Genomic DNA, 16,589 nt, shown 5'->3' on the forward strand with positions numbered 1-16,589 from the left:
GCCTCGCTGCTTTGGGGCTCGCGGGGCAGCATCTCGGGGGGGTCTGGCGTGCGGTGGCGGTGCTTGTCCGGGGCCTGGGGATGTCATGGGCACTGTGGGGCTGGGCTTTACCAGGTGCGGACTGTGCCTTGCTCCGAGTGGCTGGCGACCCCGACAGGAGCTGCTGCTGTTCACCCCTGGGCGCTGCACCGCTTTCCTCCTCACCCCCAGGCCCTCTGCACTCTGGAGCCATCAGTTATCGATGCTACCCCCTAGCCGCTTACCCGCACATCTGGCTGCTGCATCCCCCAGGTCCATACACAGCCACTCCTTTCCCTCAGATACCCTTTCCTTCAGCCTCCTACCCTCTACGGCAGCGGTTCCCAATCTGTGGCACGCGCACCACCAGTGGTACGCACACAACCGGTCAGTGGTATGCGTGAACAAATTTATTATAATTTATATGACAACAAATTGCTGGTGGTACTTAAGGTTGAACCGAAAAATTTGCTGGTGAGACGGAAGGTTGTATGTATCCTTCTAAATTGGTGGTACGCAATCTGCCAGTTTGGGAACCGCTGCTCTCGGCTAAGCCACCTCTACACCCCCAAGGCTGCCCATTGCTTTTCCTTTCCAACGGATCACTCCTCAGTGAAGGGTCAGGTCCAGGGTTTGATATATGGGGGGCTGAGCACCCCCTATAAGAGACCCCCCCCCCTATAAAAGACAAGAGCCCCAGGCCTGCCCTGTGCCTTTCTAAGCAACTCCGGTGGCGGCAGTGGTGGCAGCTCCTTCGACTGCCACCACTGCAGACCCCCCCCAAGAGTCGGAGCGTAATTTGAACGCTGGTCAGGTCACACAACAGGTGTCCTTTGCCATCAGGCCTGCTCCACCAAGGATGTTTTTCAGAGGAATGGGTAGGCGTCTTGTAGCCCAGCGTGCAATTCCTCGCCACCCAGATTGCAGGTTTTGACATACCACTGACAACAGAAACTCTTGGGAATGATTGGGAAAGTGACTTGAAAGACGGGTGCTGCAAGTTGCGTGTTTGTAAGGCAGTTGCGTCCCGAAGGTGCGTGGTAATGATGACGAGGCCGGTGCTGCAGGGCTTCCCAGACAGGCGGCTCCAGGCCCTTGCTAAGTAGAACAAAGTGTCCCTCCCTGGGGAAGCTGAAGCAGCCCAGCTCCTGGTCTGTCTGCCTGTCTTCAAGACAGCTACAGACACTTTGTACACACGCTGCTCACTACTTGCTACACAAGATAAATGCTTTCTGGATTTTTACCTTTCTCGCACTTACTGACCCTGCTTGATTCCCTGGGTACCCTCCTCCCTTCCTTGGTACCACCTGCAAGACGCTCCTTGTTGAACCTCCATCCAGAGCTGGTTAATGGTTATAGCCAACAGGGCCTGTGGAATCCAGGACAGGACGATGACAGAGACCCTAGTGCACCTCAGAGCTAAACAGCCAGAAGGACTGAAGTCTTGTCTGCGTCCAGCAATTTTAGTTAAGAATTATATTTATTACAATCAAGTCCTGTCTCCTCTACTGTAAGGAGCAGGCAAAGTCAAATTGTAACTCAGCCAGAAGGGTGGAGAATTTTTGTTTTGGCTTTCTGTGACGTTAATCCCTGAAACCACCCAAGGAGTTGTGCACAATAACACAAGACCGCGTGTAGCTAAGAGCTTAGTGTGCCCAGCTGGTCAAGACTCGAGCTTCACATATAACTGTATCTTCTGTTACAGTTGTTTTCTTCAGACTTTCCTTTTGTCTGACCTTTTGCTCTCCTCAGTTAGTGCAGGCCTCCTTTATCCTTAAACACCAACATGAAATCTCTGGTGAGATTTCCCACGCAGATTTTCTCCTTCCACCTCACTGAGTCACCATCTTATTTCAAATCTCATCGATTTTTTCTCCTTTTCATATCTATTTCTCTCTTCTTCTGCTATTATTAATCTCTCTGATTGTATTACTGAACTGTCTGGCATACAAGCCATAGGAACTGATTCTGCATTCTTGGCTTACCTAAAATCCCCATTAAAGTCAGAAGGTATTTGGAGCATGCAAGGAATATAAGATTGGGCCTTAAAATTATACTGTACATGCTGTACTTCTAAAAATGTCCATGAATAGCATTCTCCTCATTCAAATTTCAAAGCAGACAAATAGCAAATATAGCTCAAATAATTACAGGTTCTTTCTATCAGATACCAACACTAAATATTTCTCTACATGAAAATCTGTTAATAGTTAAACAATTGGATATTTATGCAGTGCTGTTTTTCTCCAAATAGATAGCTAGATCAAATGACATTATAACTAGTCATTTACACAGAGGCTGTTCTTGAATTTTAATGAATGTGAATGCACAATACCTTTTATCTGAAGACATCAAAGCACTTCAGAAAGTTGGGCAAGTTATAATCTCCATCTTTCTGATAGGGAGATTGATGTTAATGTGTAAATCATGGCCTCAGCACTGCAAGTACAATTCCTCTCTGAACAAGACCAGTGCAAAGTATACACAGCCCTTAGGTCCCTCTTCATTCTAATTTCGGGTTCATAAATGAGGCTAACATTTATGTTGATCTTCAGCACTGCAATGAATTTCAGCTCATCTGACCAGCTGAGCTGTATGGCGAGTCCCTTGAGTCCCACAGAGCACCTTCACCTCTACCATTTCTTGCAGAGGGATGACATATATTCTGAAGTATGTCCGAATCCTGAATATAGAAATGGCCTCATAGGGCAGTTCTAGAACCCCTTACTTACCCCAAAATTATTGCTTCAGGTTGTTGTAGAAGGAATCCCTTTGGAGCAAGGCATTATGACCTATATGCTTCCTCTAGTACTCTTCCAAGTCCACCCATTATTCAGTGGAATCACAGAATCACATCCAGACAGAACAGGACGGTGAATAGTTCATAGCAATTCACTCGTAAACTGTGAAAGTTGTGACTACCACTGCTCATTCCTAGTCATCAGCTTAAAAATACTAGAAAACCTGGATCCCTCGTGCCGTTTATGGTCTACACACAAAGGAGCCTCACACCTTTAATAGGTAGACAGAGGAAAACACTTTCATTCACAAAATCGCCTTTGTGCAAATATGTGTGATTCATACTTTGACTCCTGATGGACAAGCCTTTTTGTACTGGGTCTTATTGGCACGGACAGACATAATCCTCAGACCCAGATCTGCAAGCACTGAGGGTTTTCTGCACAGGAAAGTTACACCAGCTAACATAAGGTCTGAAGTTAAACCAGTATAGTAATACCAGTACAAACTTGCCCTATGGACACACCTGTCCTGTAATGAGTGCCTCTTTCTGTGGAACTAGCTTTCATCACTTTGGAAGAAGCTGATTATACTGGTTCCACTGGTAACATTTTCCTGTGCAGACAAGCTTTTTGACATGAGTAATTCTGTACATGTGATTAGCTCCATTGAATTCATTAGTTACTCATGCTGAAATGTTTGTAGGATGTTTGATACATTAAGCCTTTGTTTTTGTTACCTTTTTTGAGTGGAAGGAAGATTTGGTGTAGGAAAGAAGAAAGAGCAGCAGCTGTTTATTTTTCTTACAGTTTCTTATTATTTTTCTTCAAAGCCCTTTATTGTGCAATTTATTTTCTTTTCAATCCCACCTACAAAATAGCAAATCCAAGAAATATAATCATAATCCACCAAACTGCAAACATACTTTAAAAATAGTATTTTGCATTTCTAGGGGAGTGTCAACGTGTGCGTCCAAACTCTCCCCTTTCCTATATTTTTTCCACCACAGACAGATGTCAGCTATAATATGCAGTGCTCGGCTTCATGTGAATCACTTAGCATCAAACATTTTATATATTTTTACCCTAATCATTGAAGTACTTAGCAGTTATACAGAGCATTTGATGTCTCACTCAGTATCATAAAAGTAACAAATCTAAATCCATTGGGGCAGTTTCATAATTGAAGCATCGGTATAACTCTCCTATAAACAAGCATCAGACTTAAAATCCCAGCAGATTATTGCAGCCCTTATCGTTTTCAAGAGACTAAATTGAGCTTTATGCCATTTACATTCAATTGGTCAAGACTGTAGAAATTGAATTCTCAGGGGTTTCGTATAGGCATTAAAGATTTTGTGACTTTTTCCATAGGAGCAAAGATTTCCCCATGTGTCCTTAATCAGAAATCCTCTTCTGATACAGTAGCTCGGTGTGCTGTACCAGCTGCTACTCCGGCTGTTTTCCTCCACCAGAAAGCTGATTGCATTTCAAAGCGTATTATTAGGCATTCAATATATTTATTGTTAATTATTATCTTAGTCTTCTATACTGTAAAAGTAAAATAAAAATCTCTGAAATTAGCATGAGAATGTTCTAGTCAGAAACATCCACCCACCAAAAATGATAGGTCCCGTCTTCCTTGTGAAAGGTTTTACAAGTTTTAATATGGCATTTCAGTTTCCAAACTATTCGTGGCATGATATTTGAGTGCCCTATGATTTACAGCAGGGATGGGCAAAATGCGGCCTACGGGCCAGACGCAGCCCGCCAGGCCATTCCATCTGGCTGGCAGGACCCCTAAAAATTTAGAAAATTAATATATATCTGCCCCTGGCTGCCTGTCATGCAGCCCTCGATGGCTTGCCAAAACTCAGTAAGTGGCCCTCCACCCAAAATAATTGCCTGCCCCTGATTTACAGGTTATTTTAGTGAAAGAGTCCCAGGTGAAATCAGAAAGTCTATCAAGTCTTTAGAATAGCTAAAAGGTATATCCACTTCCATACAGAACTGAAGCACTTCAGATATCCAGTTCATCAGTCCCATTGATTCTGGACCTCATCTCATAATGTGCTCGTACATCAAAGAAACTGGTAAAAATCACAAATTTCCACTGACTTCTGCTGGATTCAAAAGGTGCTTGACACTACACTGACTTAGACAAACACAATGTTGTATGTATTACCAATCTTTACATTTGTCCAGACTAATATAAATAATATACAACATACTCAAGGTTCAGGAGAATGTAGTATCAGGATTTCACGCCAAATCCCATGTATATGCCACTTGTTTTGTTAAGTTAAATTTCTGCAGTGACATTGAGATGATAGGTATTTTGTGGATGATACTAATCATTGAGGAGCTGCATGCAAGCATGGTAAAGAAGATGAGAGTCAGCATTGTATATTGCTTATAAGCAAATTCCCACCCATCCTCAGACAGCTGGCTATTCAGGACTAACGACCAAGGTACTTCAAGGCCCAAAACCTTAACTGTTGTCAAGTGGCAGAGCTTCACAGATCTCAGTGGCTTTATGCTGATTTACATGAGCTGAGGCCCTGGCTTTGAACATTTATGGTTTCCCACGTTCTAATCCTTTCAGGTAATTCACAAACCAATTTCAAAGCAGCTGAGTTGCTAAAAATGGCTTGATGGAAATAACAACCATGTTAGCATCCTTACAGTAAGGCTCATAAAATGAATAGCGTATTAAAAGAAGCGAGAGTTGAGTAACTTCAAACCTCTGATGCACGTGGAGTTTTCATTCAAATAAGTCTCTTATAAGCATTGATCCAGTTACCTTTCATCTGTCTACATCGCTCTTCAGGATGCAAGCAGATCAGCAAGATTGCTGACATTTCTTGTTTTAGTTTAGCAAACACAAACATTTACTTCAAACAATACCTGGTTGCAAAATAATGGGTGCAAATGTCACCAATCCTGTAAGGCTTATATGTATAATCTGTATGGGAGGTTATAAACATATTCAGTCTTTCACTTGCTATTACCTATGCCACTCCAAAATCGTCTCTGTAGTACTGAAGTGTGCTGGAGTAAGACTGCACGAATGGTATCCCTGAGGCAGCGAGGACCTTCATGAAAAGGACATGTGGTTACTATCAGGCTGTCTGGCGTGTGCAAAATTTTAACTAGATAAACCATTATACCAGGATTTTTGCTTGGGCTGCCGGAAAATGATTGTAAAATTTGGAGAAACTGAGTTTTCTTGCTCCAATAGGCAACTGTAATGACTCAAGATTAATTTTAGCATGAAAATGAGGTAATTGCAGCACGAGATGTGTATAAAACCCTGAGGTAAATCACTGGAAATGCTTTGAAACGGGCAATTATACCTGTATGGGAAAGTCTATAGCTTTAATAACATTAACCAGTCCAGTTAAGGAGGAAAGAAGTAAGAACCAATATTTAGTTCTTCCTCTGAAGAAGTGGTTTAAGTATCTAAGAGACTTTGTATTTTATCAGGGTAGATTCCTAAGTATTAAATGTTTTAAGGGGAATTCTTGAGGGCACATATCTAGGTCTGATTATTGCACTGTAATAGTAATAATAATAACTATAATAATCATAATTGTTGTTGTTGTTATTATTATATGGCTCCAGCCGCATACTAGTTTCCTAGTACACATCTAAGAAGATCCTCCGAAGTGGTGTGGCTGCTGTGCATCACATGGTCAGTTTAAATAGGCCAGGGGCAATCATCTCCTGCAATGTAATATGAGACCAGGCAGATGCCCCCCATGCCATCCAAATCAAGCAATACCAAGCGTGCTCAACCCCTGGCCTGTCAGCCAGATCCGGCCCCCAGTGCTATGTCATTTGCCCCATGGAGCTCCACACAGGTCCATAGGGAGTCCCCCAGGCCATGGCCTTGCATGCTACATCTGGTGCACAGGGCAGTGTAGGGCCTGATCCTGGCACATGGGGCCCTACTAAGGAGATGCAACACCCCAGAGCCTGATCCTGGAGCATAGGGTTGGGCAGAGACGGCACAGGGCCTGAACCCAGTGCACGGAGCCTGGCAAAAGCAGCATAAGCCTGGGAGCTCAATTCCTGCATGTGGGCTGGGTGGAGGCAACAGGGCCCTGTTCCCAACATGCAGAGACCAGCTGAAGTTGCACAGAGTCCTAGGACCCCAGTCCCAGCATGTGGGGCTAGGCAGAGATGACAAAGTCTAAATCCTGCCATGAGGGCCTAATTCTGGGGCATGGGGGTCAATCCAGCCCATGGACCAGCCTCGCACTACTCATTTGGCCTGCAAGCCAAAAGGTTGAACACTATTGGGCAATACTATTTTGGCTTTTGCAGTCATTGCAGTCTACCATAAGTCAGAGCAAACTTCAGGATGTCTGAACATACAGCAAGATCAATAACCATGGAAGGGCTTATTCTGGAGCTCATGAAAGATTGTGGAAGGAACTCCCACAGGAACTAAAAACTGCTATAAATATTACCCCCTTCCACACTAAATGCAAGCTGCATTTTTCTCTCTCCTATCTTCTCCAACATAAACATACACCAATGTGTGCGCACACATGCGTTCGCAGACATATATAACAGACTTAAAAAACTTCCCAAACAAGAGACTGCACTGTTCACATTTTGCTACTGGGAAGACAATGAAAGAACAAATGTGACATGTTAGTCATGTTACTTAATGCTGCTTGGATAACCTGGTCCACTATAAGAAACTATGTGGATTAAAGATAGGACAAAACAGCAGAAGAGTGAGGGCAGCATCAAGGAAAGCTGTGCATACAAATCCCAGCCATACACACTGCACACAGGCGACTGGTAGGGGAGGCATGTGCCCTCTCGAGATTGGCCCCCGACTCGGCACCGCTCAGGATGGGGCAGTTTTTGTGCCATGTGGGCTGGTGGTGTGTTGGGGGGAGCACTAAGTCACGGCACAGAAGTATAGGAGTGGATATGGGGCTTTCACCCCCCCGCCCCGCGCCCCAGGCCCGTCCACAAATTTTGCACCCCCAGACTCAGGAGGCACCAGTCACCCCTGATACTGCATACTTCAGTAGTACCCAAAGATCTGACCCAGGTATAACCTGACAAATACAATAAAGACAAATACAATACCAGTTTCAAAGCAAGATGTGGTCAAAAAGAGGAAGGTAGGGGAAGTAACTTAAAGAAAGTGGGTCTGAAAAGGGTGAGAATGTGGCCAGTGCACAGGAAGCTGGAGATTACTCCCAGCCGACAGTCTTAAAATAAAGAACATGAAAAGCACCAGGAGGCAGGATGTAGCGTACAAGGAAGTGGAAATGGTGGTACAATGAAGCACAACTTTGACCTTGATGCAGAAGGCAACGGCAGACACCATCTGGACCAAGTGAGGGAATCACATAGACAAGTGCTGAGGGGAAACAGAAAGAGGCCCAAATTGATGAAAATAATAATCCCATTACATTTATACCTCCCCTGCTAATGAACATATGCATGCCGTTATTCACCTGGGATCTTTATTCTGCAAGACCTGAAACATAATCAAAAGTTTATATTATACTTGGAAAGATTTCTGTAAGAACATGAGCAGTGGACAGAAGGTCAAACAAGTAGCACCTCATGCACCGCTGCTGTGAAATACGTGTTCTGCCATATGTGGAACATGGGACAATATACAACCTGAAAGATGATGTGATTGGAGCAGCAGGAGAGAAATAAGTACTTAGCAGGGGCTTTAGAAAAGGATGTTGAGTCTATTGAAGTCCTGATCCTCCGGTAGCTTTACATGGCTTTATTCCAAATGGAATGACATAATTCACAGAGATGTTCTCTCTGTTCCATACTGCAATTAATCTTCCTGTTCTTGTGATTAATTGCTGACATATACCATATCACCCCCACTTAATGACCTTCGTGTTTTCCCTGTCCCAGAGCAGCATGAACAGACCATTGGTTCATGGTGACTTGCAAGGAAATAGCTGACCACACCCCATCTGTTTCAGTTGGTGGTCTTGTCATGATTTATGATAGCATGAAGGATACTATAACAATATCTTCTGTCAGCCCTAACTCCTAAAAAAATAAAAAATAAAAAGTCACCCCCACGGACCAATACAAATACTTAGACTATCTTCTCTACCAAGATTTTGCCTTGGATACAACTTAATTGCCTGCATTTTTCCTAACTTCATCTTGGAAAAAAATCAAATCGTTTTACAAAGATGGTAAAGCACAATCCCCAGTGTAGATTTGCAGTTGTTACACTTCAGCCTGTTCGTGGGGCAGAAATGCAAGCTAAATCTCCAAGTGTTTCCTGTCCCGTGTATTAGTAAAACCTAGAAATACTGCCTTAACACCCATGCTGCCTCATTGCAGCAAACAATGTATAACTGTGGCCCAGAATACAACAGAACTAACACATGTGTTTTAATCATCACCTTTCTTTTGGTTTCCTTTGGAATAAGCCAAACTGAGTGACAAACGCAGGGAATCTACTGAACAACAATTTATCACCGGCATGGCATGAATCAACATTCATAGAAACTTGAGGAAGAGCCTTTCAGTATTAGATCTCTTTGAAGAAATGCAGCTCCACTTCCAGCAAGGGAAAATTCAAAGCTGAGTGCTGCAGGTCTCAAGTGGGGCAGCCAAACCTCAAGGGATTTACCAGTGAAATTAAAAGGGACAGCATCAAGACCTAAAGTTGCAGATTTTGGTGATATTCTGATATTTGGTATAAACTGTTGGAAGCCAGTTAATGCAACTGGCCATATTCCCGTAAGTTTGAAACAAATCATTTTCCCAGAGCTATTAATAATGTTGGATCTTCCTTTGTTACAATCTTGTGAAAGAAATGAGGGCAGATTTTCACATTTTCAGCATGTATCATCATGCCAGATTTTTCATAAAATAAACCAGCACATGGTATCTTTCATCATGATGCCAACAGCCAGATTTTCAGAAAAATCTCAACATCCAGTTCAGACTGGTTGGTTTCAAATGGGATGCACTCTTTGCAGTAAGCTTTTTTAAAAGTAGCTGGTTGTCTATTCTGGCTGAGATTTACAGGCAGGTATATAGCATCCCCCAGGAAACAACAGCTGGAGTCCACTAGACTGCAGCACCGTGTAAATAATATCACTAAATTCAGTCACTATGAACTTGCCCAGCTGCTTATGGGCCCCTTTCCCCATGTAACACTACCATTACATTTCCTTTGCAATGGCGGGCAACAAAGTAGACATACAAGAAGACCCTACAACCTTTGTATAAAGCAAAGACGAACTCTGCAAAAGGCAGGTATGGCTGTGTCTACAGCACACTGGGGTGTAGCCAGAGGGTCCACAATCACATCCGCTAGCCACACATCCCCTGCTAAAGAAGCAGTAAGGTGGTAACCCCTATTCTTTAGCTGTGTCTACACTGGGCACATTTGAATGTGTTATTAATATGCCCGAATAAACTGTGGTGCATTTTGCGCTGGAGTCAGCTGCTTCCCAGGACAGCACCTTTACTTGCGCTCAGGACTGCAGCAATGCAAGCCGGGGTTTTCATAGATTTCATAGACATTAGGGCTGGAAGGGACCTCGGAAGATCATCGAGTCCAGCCCCCCGCCCGAAGGGCAGGAAGTCAGCTGGGGTCATAGGATCCCAGCAAGATAAGCATCCAGTTTCATCTTGAAGGTGTTCAATGAAGGCGCTTGAACCACCTCCGGTGGCAGGCTGTTCCAGACTTTGGGGGCTCGGACAGTAAAGAAATTCTTCCTTATGTCCAGCCTGAAATGATCTTGAAGTAGTTTGTGACCATTCGACCTCGTCATCCCTTGGGGCGCTCTGGTGAACAAACGTTCCCCCAGATGCTGGTGGTCACCCCTGATAAACTTGTAGGTGGCCATCAGATCACCCCTGAGCCTGCGCTTTTTCAGGCTAAAGAGCCCCAGGGCTCTCAGCCTGTCATCATAGGGTCTGCTTCCCTGACCTCTGATCATGCGCGTGGCTCTTCTCTGGACTCTCTCAAGCTTCTCCACATCCTTTTTGAATTGTGGAGCCCAAAACTGGACACAGTACTCCAGCTGCGGCCTCACTAAGGCCGAGTACAAGGGGAGAATGACGTCCCGGGATTTGCTTGAGAAGCATCTATGGATGCAAGCCAGCATTTTGGTCGCTAACGACTCTTTGATTTAGAGTTTGGTGGAGATAGAGTAATATATCCTCCTCCTGAGTCCTGACTAGGCCTCTCAATCTGGTCACCTCTCCCCTCAAAGGACTGGGAGTGGAGTGAACTTGGCCAGTCCGCTTCTGACTCCCGTGTCCACATCATTAATGAAGATGTTGAACAGTATGGGTCCAAGGACAGAGCCTTGGGGGACCCCACTGGTCACAGGACACCACGATGAGTGACTTCCATCGATTACTACCCTCTGGGTCCGACCCCGGAGCCAATTTTCCAGCCAGTGGATCGTGGAGGACCCAAGGCGACAATTGGCCAGTTTCTCCAAGAGGCGATCATGGGACACCAGATCGAAGGCTTTTTTGAAGTCAAGATATATGACACCAATCTCTTCTCCCTTGTCCAGGTGATAGGTCACCTGGTCGTAAAAGGAAATGAGATTGGTCAAGCAAGACCTACCCGCAACAAACCCGTGCTGGCTATCCCTTAAGATGTTGACATCGGCCAGTCCATTAAGGACTGAGCCGACCTGGTTGACCTGGTTAAGGTTGAGCAGACCTGGGCTGGCAGGGAACCAGGGAGTGAGCCCCAGGCTCTGGGTGATGGCGTCAGACAGCAGAGGGGCTGCCTAGAGCACGAGGATGCTATAGTGCAAGGCTAGGCAGCTGACTGTAGTACTCTTGTGCCCCAGCCAGCCCTGATCAGTCTATACAGATGTTCAAGAGCATGAATTACTCTACTGTAGGATAGTACTTGTCCCAAACAGTACTATTCTACAGCAGAGTTAATTAATTTACTCTGCCCTAACATGGATGCACATGTAGACTGCAATGCTTTTCTGGAGAACTCATTAGTCAACTCCACAGTAAAGCACATATATAGACACACCCATAGCCAGGCTGCTGCCTATTGCACTTCCTATTCCTGTATTAGCAAATCTGTTTGTGTAGGAGGGATGGGTGAGGAATTATTTATCATACAAAAACCCAGACAATTTTATAGTAACAACTGATGTAATAAAAAAATATATTCAGGCATCTGGTAATACAATATAGTCTTTTATCTTTAATTTCCCAGGTCAGAAATGACTGCTGCTGTTACCATCTGGTAGCTATTCTTGGTCCTGTACTTGAAATGCCTTTAGGGATTGGAAGAATTTCCAGTGACATGGTCTTGACATCATTAGAAAGTACTATCACCAGAAACCTGGAAGGGTCAGAAATAAGTCAAAGAACAGTATGCCTTGGGGATAATCTCATGAGCAGGCACACCGCAGTAGGGTGATGTCACGAAACTGCCCAGCATGCAACATTTTTGTTGAGGAAGGGAAGACTCCAAGGGATACCACGCAGATGGCACGCTCTAGTTCTGCATGCACACAAGGAACAAAAGCTGTCTGTGATGATCCTGAGGTGTGGATTTTGATTCTGGGCTGCAATTCTCCAAAGCTGAGATGTTCAGCTACAGATTGTCCATTTTTAAGTCAGCCAATTATAGAGGACGAGATGAAACACAAAGCTGGTTTATGGAGTGAAGTGGGGTCAGACTAGGAACTTCACAATGGGGTGGAGGAATTCAGATGTGGAGATTTGGTTCAGGTCCGTTCCTCATTAACCTTTGTACTTGAGTAGTGTCTAAACGCAAAGTTGGGTTCTATTGTGCGTGGTGCTATAAAAAGATACAATGCATCTTCCAAAATTCATCACGTTTTGATGTGTCCCTGGAAGGAAGGTGCAAAATCTATATTGGGTAAGTCACATGCAATAAGTAATCTACACTTGTTTTCTAGTGTCATATACTACAAAGAATATAATCAGTAGTAAAATTTAATTAGATCCTACAGATGAGAGAACAACAGCTAGATTTGGCTCATACATAATGTCTTTCAGTCATCCATCTTAAAGAAGGGAAAGTACCATTACCCACATATTTCAGGTAAGGAAACTGAGGACTTTGTCTTAGCTGGCTCAAGGGGGCAGAGAGAGAGCTGGGAATAGAATTCAGGCTTCCTGACTCCCAGCGACCCCCATCATTTTTTCCTAGACGAAACAGAAAACTTTCGAGATTTACATCTTTGGTTAGTAAGCAACTAGCCATAGGAGTCGCACAATACTGAACAGACCAAACCAAATAAATTAAGGCTGCTAAAGTGAACTGGGCAGCTGACCTGTTATAATGCCTACTCAAAGAGCCATGTTTGGCAAGTTATCAAATTACCTAGAAGTTTAGACCTCCATGTGCAGTACAGAATATATGCGACAGTTCTGCCACTACTCTAACATCTAATAGCAACCACAATTTCCCCCGTTTTTTCTTTTTTAATTAAAAAAAAAAAAGGACCTTCATGGTGAAGATGACCTACATCATAAACTATTTTGTAGATGTGTAGGTGTCTTGGCTGAATTCCAGCATGGATAATTACATTCTGCTTACTCCTTGCAGCTCTAATGAAATAGAGCACTCTTTACAACTTATCCTCAAACACTGTAGAAGTGCTGTAGGCTGTTATACAGTGAAAAATACCTTTTCTTATTGAAATTGCAAGGGAGATTTAAACAGACAGAAAGCAATTACCAGCACTGGAATTTGGCCAGGACACCAAAGTTAACTCCCTTACTCTTATATTAATATCAAGGGACATTTTGTAGGTACAAGTGGCCAGACCCTTGCTGGATAGTATATATGGGATCAGAGCAAGAGGCTGTTTGACTACAACTTTGAATTCCTGAATATTTTTGCACCTGGAAAATGGTTGTAGACAAATGAGTGAATAAGTGAAAGGCTGTTATGTTGTAAGCCAAGGAGACTGTTACAAATGTTCTGCTTTTTGTTGTTGTTATTTAAAGGAATTTATTAAAATTAAAAAAATCCGTGAAAAAAAAATTCTGACAACTTTATCGAAGAGCCCATCTTAAAACATTTCTTTTTAAAACAGAAAGCCAGTTCACTTGTCAAGTGAACCAGAACATACTCAAACATCAGTAATGGGGTATAACAAAAAGGGAGCCCCATAAAATGTACATAAGGAAGTTTAACAAGATCTCTGATCATATGAATGAAGGTATTATGACCTATGCCAAATACATACGGTACAAATTGTAACAACTTTATTGTCCTTTGAAAATATAACTATATGCCTGGAAAATTTAGCAACAAGATGCCTGCCCATCTTTTCTTTGAAACAGGTTTTGATAAACAACTCCTAGACAAATGTATATGTGAGAGAATAATTAATACCATTCTTAAGTATCTAAAGTCATTTGGGTCTTATAACAATGGCTTCAGGGTTTAGCAAAATATACCCTCAGACCCACCCACACAAACACAGTATAATCCTGCTGTTTTCATTCTGGTTTTTTCAAAGTCTTATTTCCATCTTCAGTTTACAGAAACTATAAGTTCTGTCCTCTTCTCATTTCACCCATCTCCTTAATTTCAACTTTCTTATACTTCCCTGTCCGCCGCCTCCTGGTTACAACCAGCACAATAATCCCAACGATGAGAGACAAAATCACAAATACCACCACTGCAATAACACCAGGAGTCAGATGTTTCATAGAAAACTCTGGCGGCTTTTCATCAACGTAGTAGATTAGCATTTCTTCAACATCCAGAGGCTTTCCACCGACAGACAGAAAGAATGAATTATTGGAATGAAATATGGAGTCACGTTTGACATCTTTTTCAAAGTAATAAGCCACATCAGCTATATCAACATCACTGTTCGATTTCTGCGAAGCATTTTGTTTTAGGTTAATAGAGATCAAGGGATACTCGTAATCAATGTCTTTGATGTAATCTGGATGCAGTTTGTATCGGTTTTGAATGGTGTACCTCAAAGCATTTGCTACTTCAGAATTAACGAAGGGCTCAGACCTTTTCTTGTGTTTGAGCTCGATGAAGATGTGGTTTGTCCTAACTAGCTCGCTGCAATTTAACTTTGTATCACCCTTATCCGTTCTTCTTACTCCGGCACTGTTCACACACCAGCAGGTATCAGTCCCATTGCACTGCTTGGCCTTGAAAGCGCCGCTGGCCGTACAGTCTGGATCATAAATGCCATCGTTGTCTAAAAAGCCATGAGAGGGGACGCGCCTGGCCTTTGACGGGGTCATTTCTGTTTTCATCAGCAGGCATTTCGAAGTCAACGTTGAACAATTTGCTACCCATGCTGAACCTTGCGCCCCCTGCTCAACCGATCAACCGACAGACGCAGACCCCAGACAGGTCCGGAGCGCACGTTGTCCGTTTGTTGGTTGCACAGGTACAGCCGTGTGCTGATGATACAGCTGCCAGCATCAAAACCAGCACAAGCCCAAGCCTAGACTCCATGGCTGCAGGACAGAGTGGAAGAAGCCTCTAAGACGACAGAACAAGTGTTACCTGAAGACTAAGCCCATTCACAAAGAGTCTCCTGGTTTCTGCACGCCAGCATGCCACTCCCTTTTTCAAAACCCAAATCAGACCTGCCAGACAGGTTCTGCTCGCAAACAACTGGTCTCACATGATACAGAAACACTCACAAGTCAGTCACAAATCAGGGAGTGGCAGCAAACTTCCCCTTTGCCTGCCTTCCCTCTTACTGAATGAGGAAACAACAGGCAAAAGAAACCAAAGCCAACATAAAACACAAAGCCTTATGTACACACGAGTGCCACTGGATCAGCCTCGTGCATAAATACAAAGGCTGTGTTATTTGAGATTGTTCTAACGCAGGTGCCTAGAGGGCCAAAAATCGGTGGATAAAGAGCAGGAAAACACATTAGCGGGGAAGCAGCAGCCTGGCCAACAGTTTATAGAAGCCCCTTTACCCTCACGTTATAAGGAAGGAGCTTCACGGGGCAAGGTGGGTGATGGAGGCATTTCCACCAAAGAGCGTACAGAGCGGCACTCCCTCTCCTTGCCTAGCTCCTCTCAGCACCCGGCGGACACCGTTTGGATCATGCAACCCTTAGTAATTGTAAGTCCCATCCTTGCACACAGTTTGGTGAGGGGTTTCTGGCCAAGAGCAGACACAGGAATCAGTGGCAGTACTTCTGTAAAAGGATCTGTGCTCCCAAGGGCACAGACAGCCCAGAAGAGCTACAAATAGGTCAGCAACACCAGGCGGCAAATGCTGTTGTTTTTCTTGGAACCGGAGAGTCCATAGGCTTTTGCCTCTCTCCAAATGATCCCGGCATCCTCCATGATCAGACAATGTGCTCCTCCTCTGAAGGAAGCACAAATTAATGCTGCCAAATCGTCCTGGATCCTGTGTCCTCCAAGTCCCATGTTGTTCTGTCTGCTCTCTCATTACTCAAGGAGGTCTTTTGTATATGAAATGCTTTCTTTCACCCTGCTCCAGTAAAACCTCGGAGCATTTGCCACTTCCAATCAATGATGGGTTGACTGTTCCTGTTTACAGATACTTCCATTTGTAAAACATCTGGTGAATTCCCATCCAGGAAGGGCACACACCAACTGCAGAAACTTCTTCAGCCTGACAAAGGGTTTTTAAACCCAAAAGCTTACTTCATTTTTTTTTTTTTTCCAAACTATTTAAGTTGATCTAATAAAAGATATCAGATTCACCCGAAGAACCTTGTCTGCCTTCTCCTAGCGTGGATTGTTTCTACATCTCCCTCTTCCTTACTTAAGTACACTTTAGCCCAAGCTAACAACATATACACTAACTTCCACTCTGT

General features: G+C 43.7%; 1 protein-coding gene across 1 annotated transcript; it reads right to left on the reverse strand.

Annotated features, from left to right (window-relative positions):
• Nucleotides 1–11,950: 11,950 nt before the first annotated feature.
• TACSTD2 (tumor associated calcium signal transducer 2) lies at nucleotides 11,951–16,050 on the reverse strand. Its single transcript, XM_014520863.2, is given in 2 exon segments — nucleotides 11,951–15,083; nucleotides 15,085–16,050. Coding segments are annotated over 2 exon segments (939 nt in total). The 5' UTR covers nucleotides 15,238–16,050; the 3' UTR covers nucleotides 11,951–14,297.
• Nucleotides 16,051–16,589: the final 539 nt, after the last annotated feature.

Source organism: Alligator sinensis, unplaced genomic scaffold (genome assembly GCF_000455745.1).
Source record: "Alligator sinensis unplaced genomic scaffold, ASM45574v1 scaffold941_1, whole genome shotgun sequence".
In the NCBI taxonomy this organism is placed as follows: Eukaryota; Metazoa; Chordata; order Crocodylia; family Alligatoridae; genus Alligator; species Alligator sinensis.